We start from the raw sequence: 20,039 nt of genomic DNA on the forward strand, positions 1-20,039 counted from the left end.
GGGTGAATTTTATAAATTTCTGGGGACTCAGCTTGCAGGACCGTTGTGGGAATATTATATAGAAGTGATAGAACAAGAGACCTTACCCCCACAGGCGAACACAGCATTAGTCAGTCTGATACCAAAAGGAGGGAGAGACCTGTTGAGCCCTGGCTCGTACAGGCTGATATCATTGATTAATGTAGACCTCAAAATCTTGTCACGGATATTAGCAGATAGACTGGCTCCTCTGTTGCCCCGGCTTGTCCATGAAAGCCAGGTGGGCTTTGTTAGAGGCCGACAGTCAGTACTCAATGTACGTAAGTTGTTAGCGGCTGTGATCCACGTGGCAGTAGAAGGCGAGGGTGGTCTTATAGTCAGTCTAGACGCAGAGCGCGCTTTTGACAGGGTGCTCTGGCCCTTCATGTTTGAAACTTTGCAATGGGTAAGGATAACGGGCTGGTATCTGCAGGCTATACGAACACTATACTCATCACCGAAAGCAATGCTTATAATTAATGGGGTCAGAACCCGGGAACTAGACATAGAGCGTGGGACACGGCAGGGCTGCCCCCTGTCCCCTTTGCTATTTGTGCTCTCTTTGGAACCATTGCTGTGCAAGGTGCGGGCGGAGGAGGGTATACGGGGAATAAGAATCCAAGGGGTAGCAACGAAAATTCTTGCATATGCAGACGATCTATTATTGCTGCTGGATGCGGGTCACTCATCCCTGTACTGTTTATTAGAGGTGCTGCAGATGTATGGGACACTTTCAGGCTTTAAGCTTAATCTCACAAAATCGCAGGGGCTGCCATTGGGAGAGAGAATAAGGGACAGCTGGAACGGGAAATTCCCCTTGTAATGGGCAGAGGGCAATATCAAATATCTAGGGGTTCGGGTGTCAGCTGACCTGTCAGCTCTGTATAAACTGAATGTATTTCCACTAGTGATGGAGACTCGAAGGCTTCTGCAGCTCTGGGGCGCCTATCCCATTTCGTTAATAGGCCGCATAGCACTCTTTAATATGATGATAGCACCCAAGTGACTTTATTTGTTCCAAATGCTGCCACTATATTTGCGGAGGAGGTAGGAGCGGAGGCTGTCTCAACTGATTCAGGAATTCCTGTGGAGGGGCCGGCGCCCCAGACTGCCAATGATGGTATTGCAGAAGCCTAGGGCTCATGGGGGAAATGGGGTTGTTGAATATCAGATATCTTGTGGTGTCCTGTATACTAAGGCACATCAGAGACTGGCTGGCTGGTACTCAGAACTTCACGCCAACTGACATAGAGACCTTGTTGTCTCCCAAGGAGCACCTGGGATGGTTGTTACATACCACAGAAAACACAAGGGCAAACGGTCTGCAAGCTCCAAGATGGAAAACAAACGAAGCAGATCGCAAAAATAAAACAGTAATTTAATATTAAAACACATAAATAGCCCATTAGGGCTATTTTTGCGATCTGCTTCGTTTGTGTTACATACCACAGGGCGGAGGCCGCAGATGGAAATCAGGAAAAACCCATTTGTCAGCTCAGCAAGAGAAGCATGGAGATGGCTATGCCGGCGGCACAGATTCTCCCCTGCAGCAACGCCCTTTCTGCCACTAAAACATAACCCGGACTTTCTAGTGGGGACCTCTTCAAGGACCTTTGCTGAATGGCATAAATACATAAGTAAGTACATAAGTAATGGCATACTGGGAAAAGACCAAGGGTCCATCGAGCCCAGCATCTTGTCCACGACAGCGGCCAATCCAGGCCAAGGGCACCTGGCAAGCTTCCCAAACGTACAAACATTCTATACATGTTATTCCTGGGATTTTGGATTTTTCCAAGTCCATTTAGTAGCGGTTTATGGACTTGTCCTTTAGGAAATCGTCCAACCCCTTTTTAAACTCTGCTAAGCTAACCGCCTTCACCACATTTTCCGGCAATGAATTCCAGAGTTTAATTACACGTTGGGTGAAGAAAAATTTTCTCCGATTTGTTTTAAATTTACTACACTGTAGTTTAATCGCATGCCCCCTAGTCCTAGTATTTTTGGAAAGCGTGAACAGACGCTTCACATCCACCTATTCCACTCCACTCTTATTTTATATACCTCTATCATGTCTCCCCTCAGCCGTCTCTTCTCCAAGCTGAATAGCCCTAGCCTCCTTAGTCTTTCTTCATAGGGAAGTTGTCCCATCCCCGCTATCATTTTAGTCGCCCTTCGCTGCACCTTTTCCAATTCTACTATATCTTTCTTGAGATGCGGCGACCAGAATTGAACACAATACTCAAGGGGATTCAATACATATACCAGCTACTAGATGAGGAAGGTCAACTTAAGAAATTGCCAGAGCTGCAGCGGGAGTTTGGGCTACCGAGGGCGGACTCCCTCGCATATTACCAAGTGAGACTTTATGTTCACTCACTGGGCTGGATGAACTTATGCGAAGATGTGCAGGAGATAATAAGTTCGGCGCTGACTCTGGGGGCACAGAGTGTGGTGCCGTTGAGATTCTTTCACCGCAACCTCCTAGACTCGACGGAGGATATAGATTATAGAAGTTATGCACAGAAGTGGACGATAGACCTAAAGGAGGAAGTCACGGAGACTCTGTTCACAGGGTTTTTGACTAGCACACTGAAAAGTGTCACATTTCCTCGTGACTCGGAGCTGCAATATAAGTTTGCTCTGAGACTCTATGTGGTGCCTAATCGAGCGTATGGGGCAAAGTTTGGAGCCTCTGGGGCATGCCTGAAATGTGGACAAGATCCAGCTACTCTGAGCCATATGTTTTGGTTATGCCCGCAGGTGCACAGTTTCTGGAGAGCGGTTGTGGGAGCCATTGAGAAGTATTGGAATTGTACAGTGCCTTTACAACCCTTGCTTTTATTTGAAGATTTTAAAAACGTGAGTCTCCGCATGCCGGACTTGAAGGGGTTTTTGCAAAGATCTATGCTGCAGGGGAAAAGAGTACTACTGACAAATTGGAGAGAGAGTGTCAGCCCAACACTGGCCCAATGGAGGGTACAAATGATAGAGATGTTGAAATTAGAGAGACGTGGAGTGCAAGACTTTGAAACAGAAGCGGGTAGACAACTGACAAACACCTGGAGTAGTTTCTGGGACACTCTTCAACCAGCAGCCAGGAGCAGACTTCTTAATTGTTGAATATGTGTGATACTTGAAATGTCCTGCTATGCCTAGAATGCCACTAACTTGAGGAGTAGAGGAGGGAGGGAGGGGGGGAGGGGTAAGGGAAAAGGGATGGGAGGAGGTAGCATAAGGTTGTTCAAAAGAAATACCCAGATATCATTTTGATGGTAATAGTTATCAGAAGTTAACATGTTGTACTACATTGTGATGTGCTATGGTTGAAGTACATGATTGTATCTTTTTATGCAAATACCAGTCAATAAAAAGATTTAAAATAAAAGCAATGCAATCCACTAAAATAATATTTGAAAAGAGGGTCTTCTACAGTGTCTCAAACGCTTTGTCTCATTAATTCTAGATAGAACCAAATGTATTACTCATAAGCTAGCTTTTCAAAACAGGAGTGCAGCATGAATAAAAAAAATATCAAAAAAGTTTTTAAAAAGTCCAAAGCGGTCCACTAGTCAAAATAAGCTATACTGAATATTAAAAAGGTGTACTGAATTAAAAGACATATATAATGTGATTCTGGGAATAGAGAGTGCCTGATGGACTGTTTTCTTCTGTTGTGGTGCAGAGGAGCTGGTGAGATGCACTATCCAGAGGAGGTGTCATCCAAAGAATGAATATTTATTTATTGATGCTTATATCCCATATAATTCAAATTCTAATTATTCAGTTCTGTGTGGCTTACAATATATTGTTTCAAGCAAGAAGAAAACAGTATCAATATATGGACTTTTATATTAAACAAGTTGATTAAGGAGTCAAAACATTTTCTGCAACATTACTTCATGGTTCATGCTGCAAGGATCTGGTGAAAAAATTATTTGTTCACAAATATAAAAACATGTCAATAATCTTGTGTAGCGCTTTTTGGTTTTTCAGATCAGTCAGCTTTGTATATATAACATTCTTTTATTTTTGATCTAGTAGGGCAATTAGATAGCTTTTGTCTTTTGGTTTTTTCACGGACCATAGACAGGCTTGCTTAGCCCTAGTAATGGGCCATAAACTTTCACAAGTGTCTGTTTCAAACAGGCTCTGAACATAACACAGGGATATTTTCAGTGAAGGACAAGTATGAGTGATAAGTATTCGAGGGACAGAGGTTACAAAGGGCAAATGATGAATGTCTGAGAAAAATACCAAAGCAGCAGAATTACGGTGACTTTAGAGGTCAGAGTTGAAGAATATCAGATAAGTAAGAGAGAAAATATAAGGCATGAAGTGATTGGGCAAAATTAAGCTTCAGTATTCTGATAGCTTCCAAAGGAAATACAGAGAGATTTTATTTTCCTTATACTGAAATTTGGACTGATATAAATAAGAATTCAATTTTCTGTAAGACTAGGATAAATTTTTTTTTTATTGTAACCATTTATTTACTCTAATAAATTTTAGCATTAAAAGAGACAAACTGAACTCTAAAGTGTTTTTCCTTTGCCAGAAGGGTTTTTTTTGTCTCTTCTGTTTCGTTCCCCCCTTTTAGAGGCAAGAAGGGAGTACCCTATATACATTCTCTTAAAAATAAAATGTTTCAACATTGAATGACAAGTTATGAAACATATATAGTTCATGGGGACACACATAGATCCAACTCTGCATTCGGTCCTGCTGGAGAGGCAGTGTGTAGCTCAGGGATAGGTCGCTGTTTATGTCTCAGCAATAGTGTGTTGGCATTTCCTCTGCGCCAGCCTAGTTCAGCCGTCCTCGGTGTTGTGGATCTCGAATCGGAGGGGGTGTGGGCCAGATCGGTGCAGTTCTGTGCTAAGGGTGCAGCCGTGTTGCTCCTCCTGGTGTTGCTCTTGTGTTCTGTCATCCTAGTATTGACTTTTTTTTTGCTGTCTTGCCTATATATATCAGGTTGCATGGGCACGAGGTGGCATATACTGCCTTTTCGGTGTTACAATTGGACAGAGATTTTAATAAACCTTATTTGTACATGGATGAACAAAGACTTGTGTAGCTAAGAGGGGCACACGGTGCAGGATCCACTGTGATGTCAGCATTGGTGTGTAAACAGGGAGCACAGAAGGTGCCACAGTTTCTTTAATATTTCTATCACGTGTGTAAGCTACAGTCAGCCTTTTTATTTTGAAAACACCTATGACCTTCCAGTATGTGCTAGTTCTTCAATAAGATTTTACATATATCTCCAGCCAAATTGGAAAATCTAAGACTGTATACAGTGTCCAGTTGTGGTCGATCCACTGTACAGACAGCATATCATCTCTATTTGCTGCCATTGCTTTCTTTATTCCCCTTGCCAATACAGTTGGACAGATATCCTCACTCCTTAAACCTTCTCGCCAATGGTATCACCTGTCAATTGAACTCTTTGTAGTCACTGCACAGTCTTCTCAAACAAAGAAATTGTGAATAGGGTAAATTCTGTTTGAGACTTCTATCATGGAAACTTTCAAAATGCAAGAAGTGGTTCTTATCTGTAGGTTTTCTGTAAATTGTGAAAAATCCATATGCTTAATTTCTTTACAATCTTATCGAGAAAGAGGATCTGATTCCAATCATAATTCATTGAGAACTGCAAATTCTGATCAAGGGAATTCAGGTATAGAATCCGATCAATCTTTCAAAGCTTAGCCAAGATTGGGTGACAGAGCTGGTGGTGGAAGGCGGGGATAGTGCTGGGCAGACTTATACGGTCTGTGCCACAGCCGGTGGTTGGGAGGCAGGGATAGTGCTGGGCAGACTTATACAGTCTGTGCCCTGAAAATGACAGATACAAATCAAGGTAAGGTATACACAAAAGGTAGCACATATGAGTTTATCTTGTTGGGCAGACTGGATGGACCGTGCAGGTCTTTTTCTGCCGTTATCTACTATGTTACTATGTTACCTAGGTGGAGATAGGTCTCATCTAAGTGCTTCAAAATTTTCCTTTTCTGAAATAGAGAGCACAGAAATGTAAGAAAAGAATCCCTCTTATATGATTGATGTAGGCAGGATAGGATTCAAAGTCAAAAATTCACCGATACTTATCTGATAGTTCAATTATTTCAATTGCAGAGTGGAAGGGTACCTGCAAGAAAGGTGCCAATGTTAACAATTTATGCTTTGAGACCGCTGCAAATGTGTGAAGCTGTATACATATTGTTGTCCACAACCCTTGTAGTAATTGTATTCGTACTAAGGACCTCTTTTATCAAGCCGTGAATGGGTTTTGTCAGCATTGCGACCCTCGGAACCGCAGGCGCAGCTTTATAAGAGGCCCTAAGTTAGAGATCTCTACAATTAAATGTTATTACCTGCTAATCTTATTAACTAAAAAAAAATGATTTTACTTTCTCCCACTTTCATAATTGAGCTTTGGAAAATGCAAAGTTAATTAATTTAACTATAGCTACTCTTTTTGTGAGACTTAACTGGTGTGCAGCTACCATAACATCAGAACCACCCAGCAGTGACAAAAACATTAAAAATAAAGGTGCAATTCCACTCTCCACCACTAGGGGCTCTCAGTCTGTTGATGAGAGAGACAGACAGACATGGGGGAAGGGAAAGAGAAAAGGAAAATGGGACTTTATATACCGCCTTTTTGAGATTTTTGCAACTACATTCAAAGCGGTTTACATATATTCAGGTACTTACATAGTAGATGACGGCAGAAAAAGACCTGCACGGTCCATCCAGTCTGCCCAACAAGATAGCTCATATTTGCTGCTTTTTGTGTATACCCTACTTTGATTTGTACCTGTGCTCTTCAGGGCACAGACCGTATAAGTCTGCCCAGCACTATCCCTGCCTCCCAACCACCTGCCCCTCCTCCCAACCACCAGCTCTGGCACAGACCGTATAAGTCTGCCCAGCATTATCCTCACCTCCCAACCACCAGCCCTGCCTCCCAACCACCGGCTCTGGCACAGACCGTACAAGTCTGTCCAGCACTATCCCCGCCTCCCAACCACCAGCCCCGCCTCCCGATCTTGACTAAGCTCCTGAGGATCCATTCCTTCGGCACAGGATTCCTTTATGCTTATCCCACGCATGTTTGAATTCCGTTACCGTTTTCATTTCCACCACCTCCCGCGGGAGGGCATTCCAAGCATCCACTACTCTCTCCGTGAAAAAATACTTCCTGACATTTTTCTTGAGTCTGCCCCCCTTCAATCTCATTTCATGTCCTCTCGTTCTACCACCTTCCCATCTCCGGAAAAGGTTCGTTTGCGGATTAATACCTTTCAAATATTTGAACGTCTGTATCATATCACCCCTGTTTCTCCTTTCCTCCAGAGTATACATGTTTAGTTCAGCAAGTCTCTCATACGTCTTGTAACGCAAATCCCATACCATTCTCGTAGCTTTTCTTTGCACCGCTTCAATTCTTTTTACATCCTTAACAAGATACGGCCTCCAAAACTGAACACAATACTCCAGGTGGGGCCTCACCAACGACTTATACAGGGGCATCAACACCCCCTATCTTCTGCTGGTCACACCTCTCTCAATACAGCCTAACAACCTTCTAGCTACGGCCACCGCCTTGTCACACTGTTTCGTCGCCTTCAAAGGGGCAGTGGAGCCACTGCTTGCCCTGGGATTGGTAACATGGAATGTTTTTACAATTTTGAGTTTCTGCCAGGTACTTGTGACCTGGATTGGCCACTGTTGGAAGCAGTATACTGGGCTAGATGGTCCATTGGTCTGACCCAGTATGGCTGTTCTTATGTTATGCGCTTGGAAAGTGGATATTCTTTCAATTCTCTCTCTTTTTTTGAAGAAGGGGTTAAAGTGAGTTTTATCTCTTAAATCACTTAAGATACTAGTGGAGTTGCTCTCTTGTTTTATGGGCAAAATTGATAGCTTCTCTATTTGCAACCCAGCCAGATGTAGTTCGTTGTTTGCAAACAGTTGAGCACATTAATTATTCCATTAGAATTGCTGTATGGAAATGGGATTTTAATTTGTTGCTATCATCATTGACTGGGCATCCTTTTGAGCCTCTCCTTTGAAATTCCTTGAAAGATTTGTCTGTTAGGACAGTTTTTCTGATTGCCATATATTTTATTAGGAGGATTTCTGAGTGGCACGTACTTACCTGTAGAGATCCCTATCTGTCCTTTTTAGTGAACTTGGTTACCGTTCGTAGAGTTCCCTTTCTTCTGCTGAAAGTGGTATCTCCATGTCTTGTGAATCAGATAGATAGTTTCTCTTCCTTCTTTCCAGAAGTCTTCCAAAAGAGGATTTGGTATCTGCATAAACTGGAAGTTCACAATGCATCCATTATTTGGAGGTCACTAATTCCTTCTGCAAATCAGATCATGTAAGGGGCAAGCAGTTTCTAAGTCATCTTTGGTGTGTTGGAGCAATTGAAGCAGCATACATTCTTAACCAGCAAGTAGTCCCGCAAGGTTGACGAGAGCTCAGGTGGCTTCTTAGGTGGAACCAGAGCAGTTATTTCCAGAGGATATTTGTAGGTTGGCAGCTTGGTCTTTCGTCCCTGCATTCATTTGACTGATACTATAAGGTTGATGTCTGGGCCCGTTTCGACAGGGCTTTCTCTTATTCCTACTATAAGGGATAAGCTTCAGTACATTCCAGTAGTGTGGACTGTCTAGCAGGATGATAAGGAAGGTAAAATTTATTCTTATCTGATGTTTCCTTTCCTCAAATCCTGCTAATTCAGTCCAGGACCCACCCTGGAAGACTGAGGGTTTTAGAATATCCTTGAGTTCCTTGCCTGCCACTGGTTTGTAAATAGTTTCACAGTCTGCAGAGGTGATCAGAACAGGTTTTTTTTGTTTATGAAATATCATTTTTATTGAAATTTTGGAACATAATTCCATTGTCACTCAGATATGACAGTATCAAATAATGTAATACAAAAACAGCTCCACAAGATAAACAACTTCCCCTTTCCCTTTTCTATTACCCCTCCCTTCCCTCCCCTAAGGAGAATCTAAAAGTCTTTTCAGTACACTAAATTAGTCTTGGTATGTTAAGTAACATGCTTCTTAATTTGGGAGTCAAGGAGTTTAGAAATGGTATCCAAATTTGTTTGAATTGTTTAATCTTTCCTTTTTGGCTAACTGAGAGGCACTCCATCCACAGTAACTGATGCATTTGGTTTCTCCAAAGCATTAATGTTGACAGCTCTTTCTGAATCCACTTCAGTAGAATACAGTATATCTCCTCGCTATTAAACAGGCCTTTTGAATAAACAGATAACTTTCCTCTTGGTTCAACTCTTATCTAAATCATTGTCTAAGTCTAATAAACATAATTCTATACTTTTGTCAAAAGATTGCCCCACCAGAGTCTGTAAATGACACCACAACTTATCCCAGAAATTGCCACTTGGGAGCAGTCCCACCAACCATGAATAGTGCCCAGTTGATTCCCCACATTTGGCACAGTTTTCAGAAACATTTATCATAACTTTACTGGCCTATTTAGGGTGCCTGTGAATCACTTGATGATGCATTTCCTTAACTGTTCACTTTCCACTAATTCTTCTCAATTCAATACTCCTTCCAGGAAGTCTCCCATTCTATAATCATCATTCATATTATTAATCATGTTTAAATGGATCTTGGTATTGTTAGCTATATAGGATTTATAATAGCTTCTTATTAGACCTTTTGCATTCTCATCCTGGGTCCAGAATTGATTAAAAGAGCCTGCTACCCATGCCTCTGGATGACACTTCAGTAAGGATTGTACATATTGTTTCATTTGCAAGTATCTATAGTCAGAATCTTTCAGTCCAAAAGTCTGTTTCAGTTGGACAAACAAGAGGATGCACAGAACCCATCTCCTTCACCTTCTGAAGTGATTTAATACCATGTTTATTCTAATCTGCAAATTCCATTCCCTGTGTCCCTGGTTTAAAGCCTCCATTACCATATATAGGTAAGTAAAGGGAACAATGGATTGGCATTGAAAATCAAATCCTACTCATTTTCTAAGCCTACTACACCAGTTGAACTAGCAGGTGCTGTGCTACCCCTGTTGGAAAGTCTTGACTTTTTGCATGTAGAATGTAGGATAATTTAAAGAATTTTACAGTTTGACTTTCCAGTGCATAGTTACAGAATGTGCTAGGTCCATGAACCCAATCCCTAGTAATTCTCATCAAATGTATATTTTATAGGCTGTAAGATCCGGTAAGTCTAGCCCCCCCCCCCCCCCCCCCCCACAACACACACAAACACTTACTCCTTTGCCACCTGGAGCAATTGTAATTTCATCCGTGGCTTCCTCCCCGCCATACAAAATGGCTGAGAAGCTTATTCCAAGACTTTTTATCTACTAGATCTCTTAGCCAGATTGGAAGATTTTGTAAATTATTTATAGCCATTTCGGCAATAGTATCATTTTAACCAAATGTATTCTCCTGAGTGATAAGGGCAGAGTCTGCCAGTTTTAATTGAGCTTCACCATGCCAGCCAATAGTGGTTTCATTTTTAAATAATATAGTTTGTTCAGTAGTCGGGGGATAAGTGGTTAGATGTCCACTATATTTATTTTTATTTATTTATAGCAGCATTTATATCCCACATTTTCCAAACATGTTCTGTACTTATACCCTACCGGACTTGGCAAGGTTGAGCCTGCAAATATGTGGGATACAAATGTAACAAATGTTTGGTTCAGTGTGGCTTACAATGGAAAATATCAGTGGTAAAGTTACATTGTATTATGAGCAATGGTAATAAAGATTTAAGATGAACATTGTAGTATAACCAGTGATAATAAAGTTACATTTAAGATGACATTGAATAAAGAAATGCATTTGAGAAGAGTGCTAGATAAAGGGTTACATTTGAGATGAAGTTAGAAGAGAGTTACTTTTAGGGTGAGAGGTCGGTGATCATTGTGATCGCTTCGGCGGAGAACGGGATGGGGAGCAGGTGATAGAGGGAAAGTCCTGTTCGGATGGATCTAAGTGGTTAGGGGTTAGGTTGTGAGGTAGAATTGGGTATTAGATGTGTTAATCATGATTAATGGGAGGGAGATTTGGCGTTTGTCGGTGAGGTGATTGGTTCCATTCTGTTGTATGAAGTTGATTCGCTTTTGTTGTCTGTGGGTAGGAACTTGTTGAATAGGTATGTTTTGAGGTGTTTCCTAAAGATGGTGTGGGGGGTTAGGGACCTTAGTGATTTTGGCAGTGAGTTCCACATCTTGGTGCCTAGGTAGGAGAAGTTCGCAGAGTGTACAGACTTGTAGATGAGTCTGTTACATGGGGGTAGTGAAGTGTCAGGTAGTTCCTCACCTCTTTCAGTGAGTTCTTAAGGGGTAGGGTGATCATGTCTGAGAGGTATGCAGGCGCTTTGCTGTGGATTATGAGCCAGATCATAGTGCAAAGTTTGATGGCTATGTGAGCTTTGATTGGAAGCCAATATCATTCTTGTAGTAGAGGGGTAGCTCTTTTGTATTTTGGTTTTCTAAAGATGAGTCTGGCTGCTGTATTTTGGACTGTTTGGAGTCTTTGTGACTTGCTCTTTACTGAGTAGATGCGTGAGAACAGTGGATTGTACCATGAGTTGAAATACTTTATTAGAGAAGTTGTTTCTGATTCTTCTTAGTTTCCACATCATGTGGATTGAGTTCGTAGCAAACCTTGTGACCTGGGGTTCAAGTGACAGTTTTTGGTCAATTATTACTCCCAATAATTTTGTTATCCGAGAGGGGATTAAGAGGTCACATCTATGTTTATGTTGGGTGTGGTGGTTTGTTTGTGTGGTGCTGTTATTACCAGGAATTGGGTCTTGTCTCAGAGTTTGAGCTTGAAGGCGGTGGCTCAGTTTTCTAGTGTGTTAAGGCTTCTGTTGATTGTCTCTGATATCTATTTGATGTCATTTTCGAATGGGATTTAGATAGTCACGTGTTCGGCGTATATGAATGGGTTAAGGTCTTGATTGTCTAGTGTCTTGGCTAAATGGGTCATCATGATGTTGAAGAATATTGGGGAGATTGAGGATCCTTGTGGGACACCAGATTGTGCTTTCCAAGTGAAGGATAGTTGGTTTTTCATTTTGACTTGGTATGTTCTCTTGGTCAGGAATTTCTCGAACTATTGGAGTACTGCTCCGCATATGCCGATCTTGTCTAGAATTCATATTAGGGTGTAGTGGTCGACCATGTCGAAGGCCGAGGACATGTCAAATTGTAATAGTAGTATGTTTCTGCCTTGACTGATTTCTTTTCTGAAGTTTGCGATGAGTGCCGTTAGTGTGGTTTCTGTGTCCCTGTCTCTTGTCCCGGGCACTCAGTTGTTTGGTTGTTTATTTTTCTGAAGTATCTTATCTGTTTCTACCATTACTTACAGCTTGGCATTAGCATACTGACAGGATCCTGACTACGCCGCCTGTTACACCGGTGATGCAATTAGAATCTTCAGGGCTTTTTTTTTTCTCTGCTTCCATCTATTATTAAAGGCTCATAATCCAGTAGGCTGGCCTGATTCAAGGAAATAAATTATCAAGTAAGAATAAATTTCACTATTTCCCCCAAAATTTGAGCTTTTACTGTGGTACACTACATTTGAATTGGTGGATTATTCTTCTTGAGAGATACTTGAAGGAAGAGGGAATCTAGTGCCAACCTGGTTATGAACTGTTGGGTTATATTTTCAAAAACTACAGAATTGAGTTGTAGTTTGGAGGTCACTTTCTATTTGGAAGTGCTGGATTTCATCCGTGAAAGTTATGAAGGGGTAGGGAGACTAGTCATATTCTGGACTTGGATGTGTTGGGTTATCTGCCAGAGAATCAATGGGATTCAGGGAATATCCAGTGCTATTCTGGCAGTGGAAGTGTTGGGATCAGCAAAGGGAAGTAAACAAACAAGTAGATAATGATGAGCCATTTCATATAGTGTATTGGATTTTCAGAAGGTATTTAACAAAGTTAATCTTGAGAGACTACTTAAGAAATTAACTCATGTTGCCCTTTTATTTGCTGCTGTTGAGTGGGAGGATTGGGGGTTAGTTGGATGTGTAAGGGGTCACTGTAGAGTTGGTGTGGCCCTGGTTTTTGGAGTTATTCTTTTATGGGGTTTGGGGGAAGGGGTTGTTTGGGTTAATCTTCTGTGTACCAGATTGTTTTGATGGATCTTGTATTCAGTTGCTTTCTTTCAATAAATATTTGTTGATACAAAAAAAAAAAAGGCGGTGCTTGAGATGACATGACTATCTCTTTAACCCTTTGAAGTGTACTTGGAACTCAAGTGACTCTGTATGCTGTCATTTGTCTGCAGATCTAAAGATTGATGAAAAAGGAGCCTGCACGCTACCTGATCCTGCTAGCTCTGCTCCTCAGGAGATTGATTCCACCAGGGAAAATCAGCTGCTCTTTACATATTCAGTCCAGTGGCAGGTAAAAAAAGAGGGTAGGAAATATCATAGAACTAAGTATTTACGGGAACCAGTTTCTACTTCTTTATATGTAAATATAAATGATTTATCTGCTTAAGACTTACAGCTTTAGATTTGAACTTGAATACTAATCCTGGTTTAGAATCTTACAGGTATTTCAGCTTTTGAAACTGCAAAATGTTCCATACCACAAAGTATTCTTGCAAGGTTTACAATTCCATCTGCTGCTTCTCATCAGAAGTTATTACTTCATGAGATGAGGAAGCCTACAGCCTCATGTCACGATCCTGTTTGTTACTCTTGAAAAAAAAAAAGTTTCAGCATCATCTAGTCCCCTGTATTCTTACTACGATTATGTCTAGTTTAGATAATGGAACTGAACCAAATTATTGAAAATTAGCATAAATATATCCAGAGGTGAAAGATCCAACTTTGAATAAGACTGTGCCTCTGAATTACAGAACTGCCTCTAATTTAATATTCTTATCCAAACGTTTGAAGAAAGTGGTCTTCCATCAGTTAGGGGACTTCTTTGACAAAAAAAAAAATACAACAAGCTAATCAAGTTTCAGGAAATATCACCTTATCTAGATCAGGATAAAATTGTTTAATGAATTTATTTAGCTTTATCATTGGTTTTTAATTTGACCACTATTTTATTAATCTAGATTAGTAGATATTGGATTGACAGATACTGTACATGATTGGTTTCATTCTTATTTACAGGGTCATACTTTGCTGTACAATGAGAAAACGTATCAACTACGCTCCCCTAAATTTTTGGATGCAGCAAGGGCATCTTGGCACCTATGTTATTCAGCGTCTTAATGGTTCCCCTGGCCTTATTAATCCAGAACCTAGAACTTACACCTTTTATATATGATAATATTCAAATTCTGGACAGCTGTCAATATTCATAGTCCTTTTGAGCATACAGCTACTGAATAACAAATGTAAAATAATTGCAGAAGGCTTAAGCTAAATACTGAAAAATCTAAAGGCCTACTTTTCTGTACATTACTTTGTCAATACCTAAATTACTAGCTAGCTTTAAAATACCAAATAGTTGAATCTTTTAAAACATCAGGGGTAATTGATCATAAACTTGATTTTAAAGCACACATATTAATTAAAAAGTGCTTTTTTTCCCCCTTTGTTTGATTATATTCTTTACATCCTTTGATTACTAAAAAAAAAAAAAAAAAAGTTGACAGCTGTTCTTGTACATTCTTTGGTCATGAATAGATTAGATTTTCCTTAGCACCTCTTCAGTCAGGCCTAGGAAGGCCTGATGGGTTATACATTCCTACTATCAAGTGGAGACATAGATATTCTGATTCCAGTTTGAGCTTATATCTGTACTATGCAGTCCCTCAGAGAACCAGTATATCTCAATCTCCAGCAGGTTGTGGATATGGAAGGTTTCAGAGTGCCTGTTTGGTTTAAGGTCTGTGTTTCTTTCTTTAGTTTCTGTCTTAAGAAAAAAAAAATCAGCAAGTCTTGTTTTTTTCCTCTATGCTGTTTGGCAGGAGGCTGAGTCCTGTGGGGGGGCTCTATTGCCCTGGGAATGTAGGTGGCCAAGTCCTTCCTCACTTCTACCTCTATCCTCCTCTGTCCCTTTGGGGATCTGTGAGTTGCAGGTGCCATTTTTGTGCCTCGGTCCCTCTTAGTGAGAGAGCCTGGAGTGTCATGGGGTTCAGCCACTGTGGTCATTATTTGTAAAACAAAAAGAAAAACAGCGACTGTGTTCAATTCTTGCCCTTCAGGTTACTGGTCAGTCTTCTTGTAGTTCCTGCTCTGCCTTGTCCCATTATCTTTTAGGGGGGGGGGGGGGGAACCTTTGGCTGTTAGAGCCACTTGTTTGCACAATGAACTCTGGCAGACTTAAGAAATGTTTCGGTTATCAGCACACACAGGTTACCATGTCCGGGCCTTTCAAATTTGTGGCAAGGGTGAGCAAAGGCTGCTTCTCTGATTCTGGTGGTATCTAAAGGGCAAGGCTTGGCTCCTGCAGCTTGTAGTGTGGCAGATTCAGAGGCTCAGTCTTTGGCGGCAGTTCCAATTTTTGGTGGGAACCATTGTCATTTTGAATGCATCTCCCTCTGGAGCAGCCTCCATGGCTAAAGCCGTCAGGGTTTTTCCCCTGAAATTCATCCTGGCCACTTTTAAGGTGTTTTGCTGTAGAAGATCTAGAGGGCAAGCTGTTGCAGTTCCAGTGTTGACTGGGGGCGGGGGTCCTTCTCTTTTCAAGAGGCAGACCTTATGGACACAGAGTCCCTAGGTGAAGAGGGAGCATGTGGGGAGCATAGGGAGCTGTTGCCAGAGGACCCCTGAGTGGTGGATTTACCTCCAGGGGAGGATTCTTTGGTGGTCAGAGTGTTCCATAGAGAAGACTTGTAGGAGCTGATTTCTTTTGTCTCTTCTGTTCTGAATTTTGAGGAAGATCCTCCCCTGAACCTCATAAGGTGACCCACTAGTTAAGGGCATCAGAAAAGTGAGTAAGTCCTTTCTAATTCATCAGGCTATAAGGGACATTATTCAGAGATGCAGTGGAATGCATCTGCTTGGCAGGGTCTATGATCTGGATTTATCCACTGCCTGAGCAGGATAGAGACATTCTTAAGCCCCCTCTAGTTGATGCAGTGGTCTTAGAGGTGACAAAAAAGAATACAGTGCCAGTGGACGGTGGTGAGGCGCTCAAGGACTCTCAGGATCATAGGATTAAACTTTCTTAAAGCACTGTTATGATATTTCAGCCCTGGCAGTTCAAGCGACCATTTGTGGGGGTTTTGTGGCTAGGGCGTGTTGTTGGTCTGAAAGGTTTTGGGGTAGAATCTCTGATTTCTTGACTGTGGACAAGGAAGATTACCAAGCTGGAGATCGGCTTGGCCTTCTTAGCAGATACCTTATCTAATTTGCTAAGGGTATCAGCAAAATCGAGGGCCCTGGGAGTGGCAGCCAGGAGAGCCCTACGGCTGGTCAGCTGATGCTGCCTCTGAATTGAAGTTGAGTAAAAATTTCCTTTTAAGGGGCTTTGCTCTTTGGTGAAGAGTTGGACAAGTTGGTGAGGAGTCTCAGAGACAAAGGTTCTTCAGCTGCCAGAAGATCAACCCAGATCAGGGGGTCTGAGGAGCTTCTTTGATGAGAAGATGTCAGATGCTTTAGGCCTGGTAGAAGGAAGCTGGTCTGCAGCAAAGGTTTTTTTTCCACAGTCCTAGTCCTTTCAAGGAGGTCATTGCGGAGGCAGGGACTCAGCTTCCAGTACCTCCCAGCATGGACAGAAGCCCCAATGAAGGAGTCGGAGGCCATCCTTTGATTGCAGTGGGGGCTCGCTTGCAGGACTTCTATTGGAGGTGGGCCCAGATCACCTCAGACCTGGAGGTTATCGGCGACGACTGCGCTCTGAAGTTTGCGTGGCCCCTTCCAAATGCCTTTCTGGAGTTTTCCGGTCTCGAGTCAAGGCCAAGGCTGTTGGGGAGATGCTGGATGGGCTGATCTGCTCGTGGATGGTGTCACAAAGAGCTAGGATTCAGACTTTTTTTCAGGATGCAATGTCTTCAGGTGTTGGGTTCAATGGCAGCGACTTTGGAGGTGTGCAGTGGATAAGAGCACACCTGCAGCCCCTTCAGTACTCTTTCCTCTCCAGATGGTGTCCTCAGATGTAGTCTTTTGATGTGCAGTTACCACTCAGGAGCAGGGAGAGATGCAGTCTCAAGGTGGTTGCTTTCCTCCAACCTGAAAAAGAGAGTCAGCTTATTTCTGCTGGAGTGGACAATAGTGACTACCGACGCCATTCTCAGGGACTGAGGGCCATTGCTTGGGTCAACTAGTCCAGGATCTGTGGTCAGCCGAAGAGGCTGCTTGGTCAGTAAACAGGCTGGAATCCAGTGGCATATATGAGCTGACAGGGAGTCAAATTCTAGAGGAAGCATCTTCTTTCCTTGAGGATTGGGTGGAGAGACCATGGGGCTAACATAGTTACTTTGCCTTTGGTCAGAGGAGGGGGCAATTTGGGAACAAGAACTCTTAGTATAATTATGATTTAGCACTCTGGAATTTATAACAAATCTTATGTTCCCCTGTGGATCCAAGTCCAAAGCCCAATTAGACTGACAAGTTATGGACACAAGTCTCAGATATTGTAAAAATAATAGTTTAATTGGCAGCAGGTAAAATTGATATAAGTAGAAAAACAATGCACAAATGCTAAATTACTTAGAGAAAAGCAATGAGTACATATCGGAGAAAAAAGTGAACACACATCCTATACCCTAGACTCAGTAATTGTTTAGGCCAACTATCTTCCTCAGCGCTACAAAAACAATAACAGCTATAACCTGGCAAGGGTGGAATCCTCCCTTGTTGATGGGCTGGCAGGAACTGTTGTCCTTTTTTTTCTCTTGGGACCCGATTCAGGTTGGCATGCTGTGGAGGGTTCGTCTTGGGGAAGATGCTGTGGCTTTTAAAGAGCTGTAGGTATCTCTGTAGCAAAACAGCTCGGACATGGGAGTTCAGTTGTTATATGGACACTGTATCAGCAGATTTAGGATATCTTCTCCAGATAACCTCTTCTTTTCCAGGAGGCTTCTTATATCGGTTCTTGGGCAAAAGTGACCCTCAAATGTTTGTTACAACCGTCTAGTTCCAAATGTTATGATTTGAAGAGTTGCAACATTGTCCCATTTACATTATTCTGGAGGGTCAGCTTGACCAAGAATCATTGTTTCAATATACAAACACAGATGTTGTCACAGCTGCCCAGATATGGCATCAGCCAAGTTAGCAGGGGAATTTCCTGCAGACCTTGGCAAAATCTTGCCAAGTCATGCTGATCTGGCTTCCTGTCTGTAGTACAATAGGTTCTGTAAGAAAGTCTTAAATCAGCCAGATCCTATATTGTAGTGTCGTATATTGTAATACTATATAGTAGCGCTATATATTGCTATGTATTGGGGTGTTACCCCTACATTCCGCCCACCTTTGTTTCAAGGGGGTCAGCTCTCAAAGGGACTGGAAAGTGGATGAGTTGCTTCTCTCATATGCGGATGATATATATATTTTTTTAGTTCCAGTAGCTGAGAATTTCTCTGACACTGATATGAAACTAACTTCTTGTATGCAGAAGTTTCATGACTGGACTTTGAGTAACAAATTAAAGCTAAATACCAGAAACCCAGGAATTGCTGTCCCTGATATTTGTTACCCTTCCATCGGGTAGTTCTTTCTCTATTGAGGACAAATCTTGTGTATTGGGGGTTATTCTCAACTCAGCTTTATCTTTAGAATCTCAAGTTAATCATGTGTGGCAAAAGATGTTTTGAAAATGAGGCAGCAGCATCTGGTAAGATCCTATTTTGATAAAATGTCTTTTACTGTGATGGTACAGTTGTTGATAATATATATATATTATTGTAATGTGTTGTACTTGGGACTCTCTTTGAAACTGGTGAATAAGTTGCAGATTATTCAGAATACCTCAGTAAGGTTAAATTACAAACTTAAAATTTAGGTTACTATTGGAATATTAAACCCAGATACGCTAACTGCTGTTACTACATCCTCTGGCAAAGAATTCCAGAGCTTAACTATTCATTGAGCGAAAAAATATTTCCTCCTATTTGTTTTAAAAGTATTTACTACTTTTTAATTTGTCAATTTGACTCAGTACATCTTCCAGGTTCACCACGATTTCTTTCAGTTCCTCCACATCATCACCTTTGAAAACCATTTCCGGTACAGGCAGATCTCTTGCATCTTCTGCCATAAAGCCAAAAGCAAAGAATTCATTCAGTTTCTCTGCTATAGCCTTGTCCTCCCTGAGTGCCCCTTTTGCGCTTTCATAATCTAACAGTTCCACGGATTCCCTAGCAGGCCTTCTGCTTCTGATGTACCTGAAAACTTTTACTATGAAATTTAGCCTGTTTAGCAAGTTTCTCTTCATATTCTCTTTTAGCCTTCTTTATTAATGCTTTGTATCTGACTTGCCAGTGCTTATGTTGCTTCTTATTTTCTTCATTTGGGTCTTTTTTCCATTCTTTGGAGGACATTCTTTTGGCTGTAATAGCTTTTTTCACTTCACCTTTTAACCATGTTGACTGTCATTTTCTCTTCTTTCCACCTTTGTAAATACGTGGATTGCATCTTGGTCTGGGCTTCCAAGATGGTATTTTTGAACAATGTCCATGCCTGATTTAATGTCCTAACCTTTGCAACTGATCCTTTTAGCTTCTTTTAACCATTTTCCTCATTTTATTATAGTCACCGTTTTGAAAAATAAATGCAGCTACAGTAGATTTCCTTTGTGGATTCATCCCAGATAGTAATTCAAACTTGATCATGTTATGATCACTGTTTCCCAGGGGACTCAACACCTCCACCTCTCGCACTATGCCCTGCACGCCAGAGGCGTAGCCAGGTTTTGATCTTAGAGGGAGCAGACTTTTATAAAATAGGCGCCGGTTGGTGTCAGCTAGACAGCAGTGTCTGTGTTGTTGCTCAGGGGCTGTGGCGCACAAAGATTAATACAGGCTGTCTCTGTTACGTCCTGCCTACAAGGAAACAATAAGTTGCATCA

General features: G+C 41.7%; 1 protein-coding gene across 2 annotated transcripts in view; it reads left to right on the plus strand.

The window, feature by feature from the left end:
* Positions 1-20,039, plus strand: part of TM9SF4 (transmembrane 9 superfamily member 4) — a 324,536-nt gene that overhangs the window by 104,284 nt on the left and 200,213 nt on the right. For both annotated transcript variants that reach the window (XM_030211308.1, XM_030211309.1), the window contains one exon: positions 13,348-13,466. In XM_030211308.1, the coding sequence (XP_030067168.1) occupies positions 13,348-13,466 (119 nt within the window). The remainder of the gene's footprint in view (positions 1-13,347; positions 13,467-20,039) is intronic.

This window comes from Microcaecilia unicolor, chromosome 8 (assembly GCF_901765095.1).
Source record: "Microcaecilia unicolor chromosome 8, aMicUni1.1, whole genome shotgun sequence".
Classification (NCBI taxonomy): domain Eukaryota; kingdom Metazoa; phylum Chordata; class Amphibia; order Gymnophiona; family Siphonopidae; genus Microcaecilia; species Microcaecilia unicolor.